Source organism: Aulostomus chinensis, chromosome 8 (assembly GCF_037954235.1).
Source record: "Aulostomus chinensis isolate RoL2024-O1b breed Wild chromosome 8, RoL_Achi_v1.0, whole genome shotgun sequence".
NCBI lineage: Eukaryota > Metazoa > Chordata > Actinopteri > Syngnathiformes > Aulostomidae > Aulostomus > Aulostomus chinensis.
The window spans coordinates 13,906,176-13,918,449 of NC_141327.1; the positions used below are offsets into that span (position 1 = coordinate 13,906,176).

Sequence of the window (12,274 nt, forward strand, 5' to 3'; positions counted from 1 at the left end):
GCCTCTCGTAAGCTGCTGATAGTTGTTTGGGCCCTCACATGTTCCCCCAGCAGGCCCAGAACAAGCACACTGCATATTACAGCTTTCATCGCACAGAAAAGCCTGCAGACAGAAAACTCACTAGAATGAAGCTATTTGTTTACAGTCGGTTTTATTTTATATACACCAAATAATTCATTTTCAATACAGGATTCAGAAAAGAACATTTCTGAAAAAATATCAGAAAAATATCAGATGGTTCAATATCAAATATGGGTTTGACTTTAAATCCAGTCTTAATTTCCACGTGAGTTTATATGGAACGGATTTCAATTTGGGTCATTTACCAGTAAAGAAAAGCTAACTATTACTGAACAAAATGTCTCTAGCTTCGTAAAATAAGTAAACCAGTGAACTAAAACTCATTCAACGGTACAAGAATATCCTGCACAAATTTTCAACAAAAAACAGGAAATTATACATACGTTCATATTTTTTCATTGAAAAAGACTCACTTCAGCTCCAGCAGACACTTGCTGTCCGACCTGTATGCAGGATTAGATGGTAGTCCAGCGCATAAACCACTAGTAATACTGACAAAGAGCAGGAGGCCAAAAAATATGAGAAAACACAAAGGGCCACGCAGAACAATAACAGTGTGTGAGAGATGCTCCTCAGTTTTATTTGCAGATGGGTGGAGAGCTCTCTCATTTGATGTACTGCCCACACACTCTCACACACACACACACACACACACACACACACACACACACACACTTTCACCCCTGTGACATCATCAGGTCAGGTGTGCCTTGGGAGGTCAGGTCACACCACCCCGATAAGCTTCCCAGTGTGTATCCCAATCTCCTGAGGATTATATCTTATAGAGTAGAACTTGGTAATTGGGTCAGTGGTGTCTTGTTGGCTCTGTTTGTTGTTCGTGGTTCTTACTCGTCTGCTGCTCTTGTGGAACTGAAGCACTCCGGATCAAGAAATGGCCTAGTTCAGCTTCAGCCTTTTGTTTCAAATGGTCTCACCTGTCTCACCTCCGCGGTGAGACAGGTGAGATATAAGTTCAACTCTTAACTGTTCCAACGAGGACTCTTTTTGTTCTGAAACCGTGCATCTCAGCTGTTTCTGGAAATCAGAATTTTGATTGAAGTTTAACGGGTGTTAGAGCTGTTTGTCCATCAGAAACAATGTGGGAAAATATGTGCCATTTGATTTGATATGATTTGTATTTTGAGTTGCAGTTCCTTAGTTTGACTGAAACACGGTTTATTAAAACCAATAAGGACTGCACTCAGCCTGTGTTCTTATTGGTTAAGACGTATCAGGTGAGAGAGCCCGCTGGATTTTGACCGTGTTTGTTCACAAGTATGGTTCTTATCAGCTTAGTGTACTGTGTTGTCTTTTGTAACTGAAAGATTTTTTTTAAAACATTTCAAACGAAGAACATGGACTGCAGGGATGTGTTCTGAAAGCTGGTGTCAGCTACATACTTGGGCTCTACAGCTTTAGTGGGCTTTTTTAAAATTAGACGCCAAACGAACAACGGGTTCAAACTCTGATTGAAGCCCCTGCAAGGTTATCACGATGTCGTGAAGTTGGTTAAATCCTCTTATTTTTTACCTCTGAGGATCATTAGTTTATTATCAATTTTCTTTTTTACAATTAAAAAAATTGAATACATCACAGGCGGTGCAGTGGTCAGCGCTGTCGCCTCACAGCAAGAAGGTTCCGGGTTCGAGTCCCGGCTCCATCACAGGATCTTTCTGTGGAGTCTCCATGTTCTCCCTGTTCCTGTGTGGGTTCTCTCTGGTACTCCAGCTTCCTCCCACAGTCCAAAGACATCAAGAGGGGAAGAGGCTGATTGATACTCTAAATTGACCGTAGGTGTGACTGTGAGTGTGAATGGTTGTCTGTCTCTATGCGTTGGTCCTGTGATAGCTCCAGCCCCCCGTGACCCTTAACAGGAATAAGTGGAAAACAATGGATGGATGGATGAATACATCACGCAAAAATCAGTTGTACCATTCTCCACACTAACATAGGAATCATCGCCATCCTTTGAGTTGACGAAGAAAACTATTCCCCTTTGTCAATAGTGAGTAAACGAAAGCTTGAACGATTACTACAGTTGTTACTATATGAAATGGCATGTATCCGTAGGAAAACGTACCGTGAGCTCAGCTCATAACTCAAGCGTGACAATACAGAGAACAAAAGCTCTGTCTTATGTCATTCAATGCCAGGTTGCACACAAAACCAAGGTGATGGTATCAGCTCAGGCCTTTAGTGGGAGGTATAACATGCACCGCATGTCAAACCGGTGCTAAAGGATCCCTGAGAATCCCCCATAAATGCCATCAGGTTCAGTTTACTAGGAGGGAGGAGGGATATATGTTTAACTCTTTATTGTTCCTGCAAAGGCTCTTCTTGTTCTGAAACCGTATATCTCAGCTGTTTCTGGAAATCAGCAGAGTGGGAGGGTGTTTCTTTAGGTGGTGCTTATATGAGAGTGAATTGTGAAACAGTTTGCCTTTATTCTCTGTTACTGTAAATCAATCTCCTGTTACAGATTTTCTTTAAACACTAAATGCTTCAAAAGCGACGGATGAAGTGTCATCGGTGCGGTACACTGTAAGTGCATTCTGTTACATATTCCTACGTAATGTACTTAAGAGAAAACGTTTTATTACATGATATGAATAAATTACATGACCAAACAAACCATGAGTGGTAGCAGCAAGTAGCACTGGAACAGACAGTGATAAGGAATTATTACCATTTAAATTACAGCTTCATCCATCAAGACAACTGTACATTCACATCAGAGCATTCAAGCTACTGGCTGCATTAAGGCACAAGCACAAAAGCAGGCACGTGTCTATCAAGCATGCCTGGAGAAAAGTACAGTTTTATATCCTATCTGAAAATATTGCGACTGCTTAATATTTCTGTATTAACTGCCAGTAAGTAGCTTCATTATCTCCAGATCATGTTCAGCAAATAGTTTCTGTTGGACTGTTTGTCATTTTCACAGAAAGAATCAAATCAAATGTTAGTTCATTTATTTGGAGACGTTTCGGGGCCACACCTCAACCACACCTTTTCTCCCACCTTTCCCTCTTCTTCTCTTTCTTTTTTCTACTCTGCACCCAGCTGAGAAAACATGTACATCGCATCGAGCGCGGTTAGCTAACATTGACCTATTGACCCTCTTTCATGGATGGAAAGCTGAAGCTGAAAATCGGAACCAGCCCAACACTCGCAGACCCACCACACGGAAAATTAAGAACGCATAGACAAGTCACGCCAAGTGTCTTTAAAAGACACGTGTTATTCCCAATTCCGTGAGATCATGTTGATCAGATGCCTTAACCCAAAACTGTAATTCCCTTCACCACTTAGCAGCACCCACAGCACGCATCCAGCCACCCACAGTGGGACGTGAGCGCCCCATACTGCCCTACTTGAAACTCCTGGGATCCTAAGACTTCCCTTAACTAACTTTAAATAAAAACTGATCCACCTTCATAAGCATTTGTATCAGTTGATGGTGTGGTTCTAAATGAATTGCTGTTGTTCTTTTCATGAATTCATGAGTGTTTATATTAAATAAATCCGTTTATTCATGATCTGTCCTCAGGATCAGGCCTCCTTTACTTTGTCATCGTAAGTGCCGCTGCCCTTGTAGGCTGATACGTAGCCGCTGGTGTCAGGCAGGTCCTCTCGTCCCACCTTTCCCTTTCCTTTTCCTGTATCATCAAATCGTTCCTTGTGTGTTCCAGTGTACTTGGTGGTGTCGGTCAGTCGGTCCACTGCAGCTGCTTTTGCTGCTTTCTAAAACGATGGAAGATAAAATGCACGGGAGAGGTTAAACGGGTAGTTCTGATTAGTCTCGCTTAGATTCTGTATTTATGTTAAGCTACACACCAGCCAAACACCTTTAACATAGCTTATAAACGTAATCAAGGAATTGCATATCTGGACGCGGTCCTCCTGTGCAGCCAGAGCATGACTGCTGGGGTACTGTTAGATAGAAAAGGCTGAGTGTGTTGAGGACACACACACTTACGGTGACTCCGACGTTGGCAGGCTCCTTTCCAACAATGAGGCCAAGAAGCTGCTGGAGCGCCTCCTCTTTGCTCTTGCCTTTGAAGCGTTTGGGCGCTAGCTCAGCCAGGGCCTGGTTGAACTGCTCAAACGTGATTACACGAGCTGATTTTGCCCTGAGAAAACACACAGCGTCGCTAATCTTTAAAATACGCAGACAGTGTCATGTGCTTAACGAGTGTATTACCCGTTGTTTGGGTGTTTGAGGTCATTACTATCGCTGTCTCAGAGAGAGAGAGAGAGAGAGATTCTGAGATTAAAGAAAAGATTAATTGTACTCCAAAAAGACTATTCATCAAGATCCTGTGGATCTGCGCAACTAAAGTTGGTCTTGAGAGCATCTGCACAAAAATAAATGGAGGTGGACAGCAGAGGAGCTACCGTACATGAATCGATGTAGCTGAGATAAAAGGGCACGAAAAACTCCACCGGGTGATACAGAGGCAAACAGGCAGATGGTTTCTATCTTAGTTTGTGGACAGTTTGTGTGCGCAGGAATCTTATCTGCCATCGTCTGGAAAAAAAACTTAATCGGCCTTACCATCTTTATCGGGGTTATTAATGTTTGGGCCTGGTATAGAGTTTGAAAAAGGGACAGGGCTTCCCTTCAAACCAATATGACCAAACGTAACTAATATCAAATTAAACATCAAATCAAATCAAACATAAAGAAACATCAGATGACACTCAAACCTCAGAGCTCAGACTAGGCCTACTAATATTTTTAACTGTGGAAGCTGGAGCCAGAAGAGTGTTTTTACTTGACTTTGCTGAAGACGATGTCAACATCCGTGGTGGTGACGTTCTTGCCGTCGATGATGTGACAGTCTTTGCAGAGCTTGGCGAAGTTCTTGCCGTTCATCTCCTTCCCTGTTGCCTTGCTGTCACCGTGGACCGCAAACTTCTGGAAGGATGTCTCCACTTCTGCTGCAGACACTGATCCCTGAGCCATGCTGACACGGTCACAGACACACACACACACACACACACACAGCACAGGTGATGAAACTGATGATGTGTTTCACACCTTGAAGACCTTCGCACAAGCTCGCACAACGCTTCAACTTAACAGCTACGAATGTCTGAAGTGATAACACCCTCATGTGTGTCCGTGCCCGTTCAGTTTCTATCCTTGTGTGAACTTTTTCCCTCCAACTAAATAAACAACATGAATTCCTAATGATGCTATTAGCTGATTGATTGTCTGCCTGCCAAGAAACGGCTGCCGTATTAGGAGGTCTAAGGGAACACTTAAACACATACATGCACGCGCGCACGCACACACACACACACCCAGATAAACACTGTCACATCCATCAGTGTTAGTGTTACTCAGGCTGATCTCAAGCCAGTTTAATTCAATCAACTAAATTTCTAAATGGCTTCTCTGCCCATCCAATCTGCAGTGAATGAACAAATACACTTAGCTTTTGCTTCTCATCTTCTCTCTCTCTCTCTCTCTCTCTCACACACACCCGCTGAGCCACAGAGACAAACTCACGAGCACATGTTCATTTAGTAATGTTAGAGATCAAACTGACGTAAAAATGTATAAAAAGAAGACGAGAATATAACAAATCCGAATTTCTGACAGTTGTTCCACTTTTGAAAGTTTTCACTCTGTGCTTGACACACAAAGCAGCGGCTCCCATGAATTATTAATCAGAGCACCAGCTGAAAACCTACAGGTATTACTAGTGCCACACCACCGTCCTGAAGCTGAAGAAGTGCTAGAGTATGGAAAATATCTGTTGCTCACGCAAATGTTCTGCAGCTGGCTTCACTTCCTTTGCCTCCTTATTGTGTTAGCTCAGGCAACATGCTGAAAAAAGGGAAAATAAAGTGTACCTGCAGCTGTTAAAGGGAAGGATGCTGTGTGAATGTGCAGGAAATTCCTTATTTGCAGCTAAACCTCTTCGTCCTCCTCCTCTTGTTTCTTTTTTCTCCTCTTCCTCTCCTCCTTCCTGCCACTCCCAGGCTCTCTCCCCGTGACGACACAGATGCAGATGCAGAGATAGAGAAGAAGGAGGAGAGGGAGAGAAAAGGAGGAGGGGGAGGGGGAGAGTACCAGCCAGCACAGTCAATGACATCACTCAGCCTCTCTTCTGTCCATTCAGTCTTATTCCGCTCTCTTTGCCTCATCTGTTGCTTCAAGTTGATCGTCTCTGTTTTAATCTTACTTGAACTTTGTTTATTTAAGGTTTAGGAATATTTAGCTATGCTTTAAGAAAATTCTAATAATCCTTGTTCCCTGCAGGCTCAACACACGGCTTCTCTTTCTGTCACTTCCACAAGAGCCCTCTTGTTTGTTCAAAGAGGAGAGCGGCCCTTCAAAGGACAAAGAGTCCTGAGAACGTAGCTGACACAATAAAGGGAAGATTATCACATCTCAGTGCTTCAACTGAGTATCAGACAAGGAAGTCACACTGGCCTTTTTTCACAGTTTCACAAGTTCTGTTAAGAGCGAATACCATACCACTCTCCTGCTTCAACACCAGCCTGACCCTGCAGTTCCACGTACACAAATAGATCATTTCAATCTAATCAGTGTGTTATTTTTTTCTCTTTATGTACAGATCTAGCAAGAATGTGATTAAGGGCAGGCTGGGACATCCGGTCATTCCTCAAAACGAGACTCTCGAGGAGGATTTAGAAATGTTCTCTCCACACTTGTTAGATAAAATGTATTGGATCAGGAAAGCAGAAGCAAATTTGAGCTGAATCTTCAGTTGCTTGCCGTTCAAGAAATGAAGCGGCAACAATTGTGATATTCAATCGTGATGAGTCACTCCTCAAAGAAAAACATCAGGATCAGCTGACACTTGCTTCTCCAACGGGGATATTTTCCTTTTATTCCTCTTGCTGTTCATGACAAAAACAATTTATATGATAAGAGACTTGTAAATGATATATTTCATCTGCAATTCCCCGAAGAGGAGAGGTGATCCGGTGTACATTGTTTAGAAAGTTAAAAGCTGAACTATTTTAGGAGCTAATGGTGGATCCTGGCTGTCTCTTCTGGCAAAACTACTGTTGGAGCTTTCATTTATTTCTGCAATCAGTTAAGAAATGAATAAACTTACATGTTTTATTTATCTTTTCATTGTTAGCTGTGCTTTTTATAACAACAAAAAAAAAGAACTCTGTATTGGACTCCTTTTATTTATTTCAGATCTCTGACCTGACTTTGTTTTTCCAGTTTTGAATGTGCTTGAGTTGGCACCACCATACTCTGACTGGTTTTCTATATTTTGTCCACACGATAAACTGAGTTGTTTTGACATCATGCACCATCATGAAACTCACTCCTCAGTCAAATGGAAAGCTGAGGGATGGGAGGGATTGTGTGTCACTTTCAAAACTATAAAATATCTATAAAACTATTATGAACAAAGTAAAAAAAACTAATAAATAAATAAAATTAATTAAATTAAAAAAAAAAACTATCACTCAATAGAAAGTCGAGTGAGTTACATAACTGTAAAACTACCTCTTAATGACATTATGTGGCGTCAAGTCCAGATCAGTTGCACATAAAATGCTTTGTACTCTCAAACATTAAAATTTGAAGTTCCAAAAAGTGAATTTATGAAAACGTTGCCCTTAGATAGTTCATGATATTTCTCTCATGCTCCAGGTGACCGACTGCAGTTTTTATATTGCTGACATCTTGACCTTAGTGTGTGAGTTTACCCATTTCCTGCTTCATAAGCGCATTCCATCCCTGCTGCTTTCACTGATGAGAGAGGGCCTGAGGGTGAAAAGACATTACCGGTCTGCTTATAGTGGAAACAAAGCCTTCCCTTTATATATCAGCAGTAAACAACAGTGTGTTTGGATTGGAAAGGATCTCAGGTGCTTGTGGTTGGATTCTGGATCTACTGTGCAGATCTACGCACCAGCAGAGACAGTTTGAGGATTCATAAATAGACGCAACAGTCCATGTTTCTTCCATCAGTTTCTCCTCCAAGACCATCATGGCTGAGTCTAGTTTCCCTTCACCACCGGAATCCTTTTGTCCGCTTTGTGCGGATTCCGTCAGAGACCCGGTAACCATCCCCTGTGGTGACACTTACTGCCTTGAGTGCATCAAGATCTACTGGGACCAGTTTGACCACATGGGAGTGTACAGCTGCCCAACATGCCGTGCAACCTTCACTCCACGTCCTGTGTTGAGACGCAACCTTCCAGACGTGCACCTGGAGCCCCGGCGCCAGCGTCCGGAACTCACGCCCTTCCCCTACATGCACCGAGAATCCTTCTGTGATTTCTGTGTCGGTCGTCGTAACAGAGCTGTCAAGTCCTGCCTCATGTGCCTGGCCTACTACTGTGAGACACACGTCAAGCCGCATTACGAGTCGTCCACCTTCAAGAGACACAAGCTGGTGGATGAGACGGGGCACCTGGACAGGAAGATCTGCCCCCAGCATGAAAAGGGCCTGGAGCTCTTCTGCCGCTCTGACCAGATGTGCATTTGTGTGCTGTGCACTGTTAGAGAGCACCGCAGCCACAACATCACCTCTGCAGAGGAGGAGCGCATCGAGAAGCAAGTGAGCCTCAGCTAGCTGACATAGTGATTATGATGAACAAGCCGCATGAGAGCAGTGAAATCTGTCAGTTTGCTATGCACCATATTGGATTCAATCTGATTTTATTCTATCAGATATGCCAATATTTTATAGCTTATTTGGGCAGTGGCAGTATGAACCGATTTTGATTTGATCTCTATAAGAACAAGTGGAGTTGATATTCATAATTCCTACATACTGATAAACCCATAGATATTATATATTTGAACAGTAGCATTTTTTATTCTAACTTTGGGTAAGCAGATAAATCTTATATATTTGCTGTTGTTCTGTTATCGTTGATGATGAGCAAAGAAAATACATGTAAATATTGTAAATATCAGCCACCAGACCACCACAAAATATTATTTTGAAAAATGGCTCATAACTGCCGATCCTGATGAAGAGCCTAAATGGCTGTGCATCACTGTTTTCGATACTGGTTGCGATTTCAACATTAACCTTAATTGATCCTGATTTTGCTGAGAGAATTCAGACCCCTAAAACCCTGTCTTCACGTCAGAAAGTCCTGGTGGTCACACAGTCGGAAGTCCAGCACATAATCCAGGAGAGGATGAAGGAGCTGCAGGAGCTTAAGCACAACGTGGACGTTCTCAAAGTAAGATCCCACGTAGAATTTTGATTCTACCTCCATCTAGTGGCAGAACACTGACCTTTAAAGCTCCTGACAAACTGGCTTTACCTTCCAGAGTTGTGCCCAGCGGGCTCAAGCGGAGAGTGATAAAACCTTCCACGAAATGCTGCAGGCGGTGGAGCGCTGGAAGGCTGAAATCAATCAGATGATCATGGCCAACATGCAGTCCGCTATGTCCCAGGCTGAGGGCTACGTGGACCGTCTGGAGCAGGAGATCCTGGAGCTCCAACGGAGAGACGCAGAGCTACGGCAGATCCTCGAAACGGAGGACAACATTCACTTTCTGCAGGTGCTGAAGAATATCTCAGTGAAATATGCAGTGAATGATTTACAAAAAAAAAAAAAAAAAGGAGGTCATTATTTTTGATATTAACATTTGAACCCCGACATTTGCAAATCAATGATGCAAACATCGTGTGTATTTACAACCGAAGAGGCTCAAATATCCCCAGTATTACCGGGCAATGATGATTCATGATTCAACTTGCAAATTTGCCACAATGCCCGGTGAAGGTTAAAGATATTCAACCGCGTATCCAAACTTAATAAGGCAAGCTTTATCTTATAAGCCCTGCGTCCAGAAACTCAATCAGTTAGCCTGATGTTGCGTCACCAGAGTTGATTTATCAGACTTTAGAGGACATGCAAATGTTTCAAAAGCACAAGTAGAATTATCGACATATACATGCAAAAAAACTGTGACCTCCAAACATAAAGTATAAGATATATACAGTACACTTGCAGCTCTCTGTAAGATTTTTGTTTTTCAGTTGTCCATGAAAATTTCAATTACATTACATTTGCGAAATTAATTACCACATGGGTGCAATTGAGGGATCTTCATAATTGCTGTCAGTGATTGTACATGTGATTCTCTTTTTTGGGTAGAATTTCCCCACCTTGTGTGTTCCTCCTGAAGCCATGGTGCCCAAAGTGCTCATCAACCCTCAGTTCTCCTTCAGTGAGATGAGTAAGACGGCCTCAGAAATGAAGGAACACCTGGATGACATCTGTAAAAAAGAACTGAGCAAAATTTCCAAGACAGGTTTGTTTTAGTCATAACAACTTTTTTTTTTTTTTACCCTGAAATCCACCAAGAATGCAGGAAACGGACGAATGTGTAATGTCTTCACAGTCAGTGAAACCCCCGTGTATATCCTTCTGCCGAGAAATGGAGACAAGCGACTCAAAGGTAAGTAAAAGTACTCGTGAATATAGATGTTCTTTATTTTTTTGATAGTGAGAAAGTGTTTTAGAATAATCTCCTTTGATATGATGCTTGTTATCGTCTGAATAAAAACAATAACATAAATTGAACACACGCGCCCAAAAATATGTGTCTGCCTTTCCACATGGAAATAGTTCCTGCCAGAGTGGATTTTCAAGAGCCAAAAAAAAGAGCAGACTTCTTGAGATGTGAGTAGACTCTTCATTGTTTATTCTCTCCGATGCATAATAATGTCAGAGATGATAAAGTGGCTATTATTATTCATGCTTTACACAAAATAGGCTGCTGCATTCAGAAAAGTGACGCATGGAATAGAGGGAATAGTCTTTCTTCTCAATGTGTTTTTCTCAGACTCCACTAAGATGTCCTTTGATCCAAACACTGTCTACAAAGAACTGGTCCTGTCAGATGGGAACCAGAGGGTCACCCGCAAGAAAGCAGCCCAGTTTTACCCTGATCACCCGGAGCGCTTCGATGGTTTCTCCCAGGTGTTGTGCAAGGAGCCCCTCTCTGGTTTCAGGTTTTACTGGGAGGCCGAGTGGAGCGGAGAGTTTTCTGTCGGAGTAGCGTACAGGAGCATCAGCCGTAAGGGGAAGAACTCACACAGCTTGCTCGGCTACAATGACAAATCTTGGAGTCTCCTCTGCTCTGACTCGGGTTATTCAGCCTGGCACAACAAAGTAGACCTGGACCTCCCCGGCGCCCCCAGAGCGTCACGGATCGGTGTGTACCTGGACTACGCAGGCAACACAGTAGCCTTTTACTCTGTTTCAGAGAGTATGGAGCTTGTGCACAAATTCAAAGCTCAGTTTAGCGAGCCTTTGTTTGCAGGTTTTGGTGTGGGCTCCTCTGTCACCCTGTGCCAGCTGAAGCAGAACACCACGCCTTACTAAGAGGTGCAAACGGGGAATTTTCTGCTGTGTGCGCAGAATCAGCAAAAACGGAGAAAACTGAGAGAATTAAGGCTTAACAGGCTGCTTATGACATGACTCTTGAATTATTATACTGCTCAGTAGAGCTGATCCATACACAATCCTGAGGATCAGTTGCCAGGGATATTTTGAAGGATCAGTATCAGCTCAAACTTCCCTGTTCAGTGTGTTTGTGCAGCACTGCTGTCAAAATCGGCTTTTAAATCTGCATCTTCTGCTGCTCTGTGTATGTTAGCTTTGATCAGATTTGCACGTCATACAGTAATTCTCAGTCTGAATCTTTATGTTGAATATCATGGGGGTTCCTTTTGATGTATGTTTATTAATGGTGCAGTGGCAATTAAATCAATTTGAGCTAATAACAGAAGCTGCAGAGTGGAAGTACAGTACTCCGTGTGGTGGGAGCTGCGGATGGAGCAAGCAAACCTGGACAATATCTTTGCTAGCTGACTCAGGAAGAAGGCTACCAGTGTTTTCATGGATACCACACACACACACACACACACACACACATCATCCTTGTTCTACTATTTCTGATTTCTTGCTACACATCTAATTCTGAATTCAAAATAATAGACTATTTTTAAAGAATAAAGTTAGTGTTCAATGTATCTCAGGGACTTTTTGAGTGTGAGGAACAACTAATGAAAGAGGTGGTCAGTACAATTGATTCAGATATTTATATAGTTTCAAATTTAAAGGGGGGGGGGGGCATGGTACAGAGGTAGTGTGGCTGTCCAGCAAGTTTGATCCTCGCTTCCCGCGTTGAACATGTTGACGTATCCTTGAGTAA

At 42.6% G+C, this 12,274-nt stretch overlaps 2 protein-coding genes across 2 annotated transcripts; one reads left to right on the forward strand and one right to left on the reverse strand.

The window, feature by feature from the left end:
* Positions 1-2,507: 2,507 nt before the first annotated feature.
* LOC147257262 (tubulin polymerization-promoting protein family member 3-like) lies at positions 2,508-6,203 on the reverse strand. Its single transcript, XM_086210149.1, has 4 exons — positions 5,947-6,203; positions 4,860-5,051; positions 4,061-4,214; positions 2,508-3,825 (listed from the first exon to the last, which is right to left on the reverse strand). The coding sequence occupies exons 1-4, from the start codon at positions 6,186-6,188 to the stop codon at positions 3,634-3,636; spliced, it is 780 nt and encodes a 259-aa protein (XP_086066275.1). The 5' UTR covers positions 6,189-6,203; the 3' UTR covers positions 2,508-3,633.
* Positions 6,204-7,906: 1,703 nt separating this feature from the next.
* On the forward strand, positions 7,907-11,448 carry ftr84 (finTRIM family, member 84). Its single transcript, XM_086211074.1, has 7 exons — positions 7,907-8,648; positions 9,190-9,285; positions 9,377-9,610; positions 10,210-10,366; positions 10,457-10,513; positions 10,684-10,737; positions 10,901-11,448. Exons 1-7 carry the CDS (start codon positions 8,076-8,078, stop codon positions 11,440-11,442), a joined length of 1,713 nt encoding a protein of 570 aa, XP_086067200.1. The 5' UTR covers positions 7,907-8,075; the 3' UTR covers positions 11,443-11,448.
* The last annotated feature ends 826 nt before the right edge of the window (positions 11,449-12,274 follow it).